Raw genomic sequence first — 9,027 nt, 5'->3', positions numbered from 1 at the left:
GGCCACAAAGGATCTCCGGTGTCAGGGTTCAGAAACCCAGAGCTTAATGATGCAGAAACTGAAGGGAAACAGCGAGGGGAAGAAGTTGTTTTTGCAGGATTCACAGGAAAACATGAGAGCTGAGTCTCGTGAGTAGACACACTGGATTAAACAATTCAACGATCATAACAGAGAAGCTCGGCAGCAAACTGTGATCCATGCTGTGAATCCACCGAGCATCTTCTGTTACACTGTCAGAAGTCTGACGCTGGAGGAAGCAAACTTATTCAAAATCAAAGTTCAATATGGAGTCGTATTTCAGTTCCTCCACACCAGCAGGTGGCGGTAAACCACCTATTGACATTTGTCAACGTCAGAAAACAGGAGGAGGAAGGAGCGGTCCGGCTTCGTCCGGCAGGAGTTTCTCTCGTTTTGTGGCTCATCTAAAGGTAAGCAGCGACCTAAATTTAGTCTGAGCTCAGTTAATCCCGAGTTTAGCTCCTGAAGAGGTCTTCTGCTGCTCTCCTCGGTGCTGCCGCTGTTCTGCATTAACTGCTGATGGTCAGACTGATGTGTGGGAGGTGCCCACAAAGCAGAAAAATACAAATAATAATTAAAGAAAACACCGAATATTTCGTCTTTAAAATGCATTTCTTTGCTTTTCGTTTTTAACGCCACACAACAGTCCGCCATCGCGCTGTTTGTCTCAGAAAAGTCTCTTTCGAGCCGCAAAGCTACAGAGCGACGTAGGTGTCCGCGCAGATGCCTGTTCAGAAATTAGCCAGCGTCCATAAACTGGTCGGTTCTTTCCAGTATTCTTGTTCTTCCCACACACGCGTTTGTCATTAGACGATGGTCAGCTCTGCACCTAAAGAGACAGAACCCGCTGCCTGCTATCTGCACAGACCAGCTGGAGGTTTAAGAGGAGCTTGGTTACACTACTGTAGTGCCAAAAAGTGATTTCCAATGTTTTTATGTGTAATATCTTTACCTATGTTGTTAAATAGACTTCAGTGAACAGGGTTTACAAAGGGGTTCTATATAAATTTAAAAATAACCTGTTTTTCAAGTATCTTTATAACTCTTTGTTGTTGTACTTACATATCATTTATGAGGGATACATTTAGCATATGTTTCACATACGTCACATAACACACATAACTAGTTATTGATAGCAGTTTAAATACAAGCAATCAGTTTTTGGCAAATACCGGAAATCAGGGTTTGGCAGACGAGCACAAGCGGCAGGAGAGACGAGACAAAATAAAATACGTAACAGTGATACAGAAACACACTTCTGTAACCGTGGTGGAATACAATCGTTTTAAAAACGGAGGCACACCTGTGCTCAGGGTGAAGGTGGAGGGTGTTGGTTCCCCAGCCCTGCACTTTGGGGTCTGTTAGTCAGAAAGTGAAGCATCCAGTTGCTGGTCAGTGTAGAGTTGATTGATGGTCAGCTTAGAGGAGAAGGTGGTATTCTAATGAGCTGTAATGAACAAACAGCATTCAGACGTAAATGCTTCTTCCTATTTGAGTCCAGTGATGATGAGGGTGGGGTCAAATAACTTTGTGACAAAGTTGGACAGCTTTTGTTCTAAAGGTTTGGAGAGAGTCTGTCTGTGTGTGTCTGCATTCACTTTGTTCCTCTAACAGTAAATCAGTGTGCAGATGTTGATTCCTGCAGTGACTGTTGTTCTTCTGCAGCTGCTGGAACAAATCACTCCTTTTAATGTTTTCTATTTAGAAGATTATTTTTATTTTCTCTGCTTCTTTTTGTCAGGCATCAAAATGATGTCCTAATCCTTAAAGTTCTGTTTTTGTGTCCCAGCAGGAGAAGAGTCTGACGGAGAAGCCAAGGAACATTTTTAGCCGTCAGGACTCAACTCAGTCACTACAGAGGAAACAATGAGCTCGACACAAAACGTGAGAAAAATATCTCAGTATATCACAGCACTGTGCGCAAGCCTCAAGCCTCATTTCTTCATATTTTGCTTCCAAGCACCCAGACGTTCTTGTAGTTTTATTGTGATCTTGAGCATTTTGTGCAATATCTGAAAGCGAAAACGTAAATTAAAACATATCAGAAAAGTGGTCCAATGCAGACTCCAGTGAGGAAAGCTCACTGGAGTCTGCACAAGTCTGCAGATGCATAGTTGTAGCACAAGTCTGCTACAACTATGCATTGTCATTTGAGAAAAGTTCAGCTGGAGGATGATTGAAGAACATTAGAATAGTTCCTTAGTTCATTAGTTTAGATCAGAGCAACATTTTTTCCCTGAAATTCTCATCCCTTATTACTAGGGACAGTCCAGTAGAGTCATTTCTTAGTCGACTAAACAAGGAAAAAATATTAGACTGACTAATCTAACACTAAGAAACATTTAGATATTAAGTTAAATTTAAAAAAAGTTTAAAGTCAAAAACTAATAACAAGCCATCGATCACATTCTTCAACAATAAATCCAGCAGTTTAACTGTGACGCACCTCGCATCATTCATTATGACTATTACACATTATACTCCAGACAGACAACGACATACCAATGTTAGACATGATGTGAAAACACATTTCTGCCAAAGATGTTCACGTATCACTAAAACACGACGAACTAATATCCGAAAAATGAATAAACCGAGACTGAAAAGTACAGCACGTTGTGCCACGCGTTATGAATGATGGACCTGGTTTCAAAGTTTATGATGACCACTTTGATAAAAATTAAAATCTAAAATAAAAAAACGATTAATACTCCTCCAGCTTATCGATTCAAAAATGGAACCATTCCCAGGTTGGCCAGTAGGTGGCCTCCTCCCAGATGTGCCCAGCTGGAACACCTTTCGATGTGGAGGAGTCACGGCTCTGCTCTGAACTGCTCCTGGATCACTGAACTCACATCCACCTTTTGGATAAAACTCATTTCTGCCGCTTGTATCTGTGATCTCATTCTGATAGTGTTAAAAAAAGGAGGAGACTTAGATTAAACAGATTAGATTAACCCTTTAAAACCGGTCAGAGCAGCACGCTCTGTTTTGCGTAACTATTTTTAAATCCCTGTAGAACCGGAACCACGTAAGCTAGCACAATAATGTTTTTTGCATATGAAACCGGAGGAGTTGTACTTACATCTTATGCCATCAGCTTGTCCTCGGTCACAGTTTCCTTCCACATATAGCTTTGCAAAAACTGCATAAAAAGCACTTGCAGCAACAAAAACATAATATTCCAGAAACACGCTTTGCTGATCCGATCAGCTGTTTGTAACACTTCCTACATTGGAATAGACGTCAGCGCGAACTATCGCATGTCCTCCATGACCTGCCCGAAACCGGAAGTGACGTCATTTTTGCGGAAATGTTGTTTTGTTTTTTTTACCATCAGGGCCTCATGAGCCTATACTGGTGTTTTTAAAAGTTATGTTTGACTTTATGACTTTCTGTGTTGTTTCTGGGATGCTTAGGACTCATATTGCACTGCTGGAAATAGTTTATTTTGATGCATATGCTGCTTTTTTGAAAATTTGCATCATAATATTTATTTTCGTTTTTCCTGCAGTGTATAAAAATTGGTGTATTTCCAAAATAAAACTATGAAGACACTCAAAATAAATTTCCTGTGGTGGGAAACTATTTTGTGCAACTTTTTTGTATTTACAGTTTTGAGGGATAAGCCTCTTAAATTTCTCTAACTAGAAATATATGTTAAAAAAACAAAAACGATTTTCAATTTTCTTGTAGTTTATTGCACTTTTTTGCAATTTATGTAATTACTATGCACTTAATGCATACATATTATTAAAATTTAGGCTGTAATGGTTGTATTGATGTATAGCAACTTGAAATGCTCCCAAAAATGGCTCCACAGCATGTAAAAATATAATATAAGCTCTGGCGGACTTGGTTCTATGGTAGGTCTTAAAGGGTTAAGTGACTAATAAGTCTGGTACCGAGTGGTGACAACAATCGGTACTCATTGCCCATATTGTAATTAGCATTGCTGCCAAATGCACATTCTCGTTTCAGCATCAGGTGTACAAGGATCTATTATTAGAAAGAGTCTGAAGTTTAGCTTAGGTTGAATCGGTGACCTTTAACTGGCCGTCAGCATGAAAGGTTGTCTGTTTGTATGTGTTAGCCCTGCAGTAGATTAGTGGCGTTTCCACAATATACCCCTTAATTCTCCACCACAACCCTGTTGTTGATAATTGCGTTTCCCTCATTACCTCATTTTGAATCTCTTTTCACTGCAGGACCAACATGAAGCAGGAAGTCAGCGCTCTCAGGAGGCCGACAAACCTCACAGAAGAAAGGGAGAGAGAAAATCCAGCTGTGATGAGTGTGGGAAGTCTTTCACACACATGAGTAGCCTAAAAAGACACCTTGTCTTCCACAGTGACATTAAACCATACAGCTGTGATCAGTGTGGGAAGAGTTTCACCCAGAAAAGCAGCTTGAGCATGCATAAATTCATCCACAGCATTAAACCATACAGGTGCGACGTGTGTGGAAGGTCTTATACTCGATCTGGACATTTAAAAAGTCATCAAGTCATCCACAATAGATTCAAACCATTCAAGTGTGACTTGTGTGAAAAGTCTTATACTCAAGCTGGACATTTAAAAAATCACAAAGTCATCCACAGTGGAGTGAAACCATTCAGGTGTGACTTGTGTGGAAAGTCTTTCACTGAGATGAAGAGCCTAAAACGACACGAAGTCTTCCACACCGGAGCGAAACCATTCAGCTGTGATCAGTGTGGGAAGTGTTTCACCCGCAAAGAAGGCTTGGAAAACCACAAGCTCATCCACAGCGGAGTTAAACCATACAGCTGTGATCAGTGTGGCAGAGCTTTTACTTGCAGGAAAAATTTATGGATTCATCAAATTACCCACTCTGGAATAAAGCTATACAGCTGTGACGTTTGTGGGAAAACGTTTAGTCATCTGGGGAGCCGAAATAAACATCTGCGCATTCACACCGGGCAGGATGTGTGCTGCTGTGATCTGTGTGGCAAACGCTTTGTTACATACAGCAACTTACAAATCCACAAACTTACCCACACTGAGGAGAGACCTTATAAATGTGAGCTGTGTGATAAGGCTTACAAAGCTCCAAATTCCCTAAAAGTGCACCAGAAGAGTCACACCAGAAAGAGACTGTACAAGTGCAGTTACTGTGACGTAAGTTGTTGTTTTTTTAATCTTGTCGTTTTAGGCTGATTGTTTGGACGACCGCTCAGTAAACTGTATTATGTAATGCACGTAAATGCAGCACTGGGCAATTCGGACATTGTTGTTTTCACAGTCATTATAGAAATAAATGGTCGCTCATTTGTAGTGCTAAATTTGATATTGCAGTATTTAAGATTGTGTTGGTTTCAGTATTATTATTTCTGCTCAGGTGTATATACAATACAGATTATTTAAGTATCATAAAATAAAGTTTAGGCCACAGTGTTATTAAAGTATTTGTTTGGACTAATATGTTAGTGGTAGTGTAATATTGCAGTTGTATTAGATTGATATTCATCAGTATTGTTGGATTATTAGTATTATACTATTGTATTACCAGTGTTGGGGAGTAACGGAATACATGTACCGCCGTTACGTATTTAAATTACAAAATATGAGTAACTGTATTCCGTTACAGTTACCGTTTAAAAAGGTGGTATTTAGAATACAGTTACTTTGTTGAAATAAATGGATTACACGGCGGTACTTCCCTGTTTCATATTGTGGCGGGTCAGGACTGTTTGGGTTTTGTTTGACAGCTACGTTCTGTTGTTCCAGGCGGCAGCGTTGTGGTTGCCATGGTTACAGGGTGGCGCTCTCTCTTTTTCCTCGTTTCCTCGGTGAGAGAGGCCTCTTTGTTGTTGTTGTGCTAAGCTAACAGGCAGAATGCTACAGGTATAGCTCTAAAGAATGTAGCATCATGGGCAGTGTAGTCCGTGCTGCAGGGAGAATGGACTGCTGTACCCGTTATGTGTCTGTGAGCGAGGGAGGGAGAAAAAGGAAAAGTACGAGCTGTCATCGAGCAGAAACGGGAGCTGGAAGCATGTAAATATAATAATAACCACTGCAGCCAAGAAGAGAGCCTGACGAGCCCAGTTGTAAGTAAGCTATTAAGACTCGACTGTACACCGTGTTCGTGTTTTCCTCCAAAAACAATAAGTCCCGTTGGAGCAGCCTTTCAACGCCTCTCTCTGTCTCTGCTAGCAAAGTTGACCCAGACAACAAAGTAAAGCTAGTTTTCAGCTACGAGCCGACACAGAACCCACCGTATTAGCCAGAGGTCCCTTTACTACGGTTCGGAGTCGCGGACCTTCAGTAACAGTAATAAATCACAGCAATAGTACATTCATGTAGTTGTAAACAGCATGATAATATATTAAGTAATCCAAAGTATTCAGAATACGTTACTCTCATTGAGTAACGTAACGGAATACGTTACAGAATACATTTTGGGGCATGTATTCTGTAATCTGTAATGGAATACATTTTAAAAGTAACCTTCCCAACACTGTGTATTACTATTGTAGTAACTGATTGGACTTGAAGTATTTTGGTGGTAGTATTGAAGCACTGGCGTGGCAGGACTGTAAATTACATTAGTACTGTGTTGCAGTGATATTTGGTGGTAGTACGGTACAGTGGTACTGTTGTAGTGTTGTGGTATTATTGCAGTATTATGTGCAGGTACTATAGTATTAAATTAGTGTTGTTACAGTGTTGTGGGACAGAGATGCTTTTCATTTTAGGCGACGTTCAGGATACAAATGTTGAGGGATTCCCTGACTTACACTGTCTTTGTGTCTTTGTTTAGAGGCAGAGCGACACAGATGGATCCAGTTCTCAGCCCTGTTGTCACTGTGGTGCTGTGAAACCGTTTTGTTGTGACCTTTGTGGAAAAGCTTACAAGAAGAAAAAAGGCCTGATATGGCATCAACGTAGACACACTGGACAAAGACTGAACTACTGCAAACAGTGTGGGAAAGGCTTCCCCACTCCAAGTGCATTAAAGCAACATGAACTCTTCCACAATGGTGTGAGAGAGCACGTCTGTGACCAGTGCGGGTCATCCTTCATCACTACAGGTGACCTTAAAGTGCATAAACGCGTCCACACAGGAGAGAAACCATACAAATGCAGCCACTGTAACAAAAGCTTCTCACATTCAAGTAATCGTAACATTCACGAACGTGCACACGAGGAAGAGAACTACATGGTTTATCAGCATGATCTTGCAGAACTGAAATCACTGGATCACAATGAATCTGAAGAGACAGAAAGATCCTCTTCTGGTTTCAGGGTCAGACTTAAAAACCTTGAGATCAGGCTCCACAGAGTTCAGATGGAGTCTCCTGTAAAGAGTGTCAGCTGATGTCACACTTGGATCTGATGAGGTAGCTCTGAACCCTGGATCTTAAATTAAATTTTGGCTGAAAACGGCATATCCAGAAGAACAGAATATACTCAGTGATTGAGCATGCATCCAGACACTACTGTCTGTACTTTATTCTATTTCTGTTGCTTGTGGGTCTCAGTGAAGATGTCCACGAATGCCTCATGTTCACCAAACTAACTAATACTAAAACTAAGGATATTTCCTCTGTATTGTTATTGTTATTGTTGTTATTGTTATTAAGTGCTCTATGGCAGAGAAGAGGGCTCCACTGAGGGCGGTGAAGGCTTCCCGGAGTGTTGTTGGCAGCAGCGTCCCCGCTACAGCAGACACGCACACCGACTGTTCTTCCTTTTACCACACTGTAAACATGCTTCTTCTTATACTGTAAATACTCGATCTGGAAGTTGAGTGCAGAGCTCACTCGATGTAAATGCATGTGCTGGAATGACAATAAACACCTTAAACCCATGAATGTGCCTCTGTCTGCTCTGACACTCTTCAGTAAGCAGTGTTTTGCATGAGTGGAACGTTTGATTCCAGCTGGAGACACAAATCCTTTCACGCAGAACAACTTTAGTGTTACACTAATATTTTTTTCTAAAGATCAATGCTCATAAAAAAACTATATTTAAATAATCAAAGTAAGTTTAACCTCCTAAGACCCGAACTCTTCAATGGCATGCATTTTTGATTTCTCTTTAATATTTGGGCTGATTGGAACCCGATGAATGTAAAAACAAAGAATCACCAGATTGACTTTTTTTTTTACCTGATTTTTGTTTCTAAGAAAAATGAGAGCCACATATGAGGATATTTGTTTAAAATTTTGATGAAAACAGTGACAGTATGTCCTCGTAAGTGGATATCAGGCCCTTGTAGAGCAAAATTTAGTATTTTGACCCAAAATGTGATGATGGACAGGAGGGCCTAGGAGGTTAATGTTCACTGTATTTCGGTTTAGTTCTGTTCTTGCATTGCAGAATGAGCAGCTACTCACAAACATTGAATCTCACTTCATAGCCGTTCTGTTCAAATGACAGCCTCATTAATGAGGTGACAGCTCACCTGGTGGTTCTCCACTCTTATATGACCTGTATGATTCAACACTATAAAAACACAATGGGCAACAACACAGTGGACTTTCGGAGAACCCAGTCTGTCCCGTGCACATCAGCCACGATGCAGGACAGGACAGAGGATCAACAGTGCTGATCTACCTGTACAGGTACAAGGTCAGGAAATATCTCTGCATAGTTCTCACATCCCGGATATAAACTGTTTAAACTTGGGTGTTTTTTGCACGCAGAAGAGCATAGCAACAGGATCTAATTCAAACTTGATTGTGTATCTGGGATGTCCTCTTTGTAGTCCATCTTCAGAACTTTGTAGTTTTCACACAGCAGCTTGACATTATTAATCGGTCTGACTCTCTGAGCACTGACTTTTCATTTCCTAACTCCTGTGTTATTGTAGGGTTTACCTTACAATATAAAGCACCTTGGGGCGACTGTTGTTGTGATTTGGTGCTGTGTAAATAAAATTGAATTATCAACTTTCTTTGACATCTTTGCTTCTTCCCAGGTGATTAACTGCGATTTTCTACCATGAACCACGTGGGTCTCTGCTCCCTGATCTGTTTCCTGTGTT

At 40.7% G+C, this 9,027-nt stretch overlaps 1 protein-coding gene across 2 annotated transcripts; it reads left to right on the top strand.

Annotated features, from left to right (window-relative positions):
- Positions 1-353: 353 nt before the first annotated feature.
- Positions 354-7,842, top strand: LOC102798997 (uncharacterized). 2 transcript variants are annotated; one of them, XM_087846603.1, is made up of 4 exons: positions 354-428; positions 1,808-1,902; positions 4,227-5,156; positions 6,799-7,842. In XM_087846603.1, exons 2-4 carry the CDS (start codon positions 1,885-1,887, stop codon positions 7,354-7,356), a joined length of 1,506 nt encoding a protein of 501 aa, XP_087702729.1. In that variant the 5' UTR covers positions 354-428; positions 1,808-1,884; the 3' UTR covers positions 7,357-7,842. The 2 variants fall into 2 exon arrangements, with proteins under 2 accessions (XP_087702729.1, XP_087702730.1); XM_087846604.1 differs by having other exon boundaries at positions 361-428; positions 1,811-1,902.
- Positions 7,843-9,027: the final 1,185 nt, after the last annotated feature.

The sequence above is a fragment of the Neolamprologus brichardi genome, chromosome 9 (genome assembly GCF_056152115.1).
Source record: "Neolamprologus brichardi isolate AB-2024 chromosome 9, ASM5615211v1, whole genome shotgun sequence".
NCBI lineage: Eukaryota > Metazoa > Chordata > Actinopteri > Cichliformes > Cichlidae > Neolamprologus > Neolamprologus brichardi.
The sequence above is the reverse complement of the archived record's forward strand: the minus strand, read 5'-3'. Positions and strand labels throughout refer to the sequence as shown.

Coding starts and splice junctions, on each gene's coding strand:
- LOC102798997 (XM_087846603.1), top strand. Junction 5,157..6,798: donor ACAAGTGCAGTTACTGTGAC/GTAAGTTGTTGT, acceptor GTCTTTGTTTAG/AGGCAGAGCGACACAGATGG.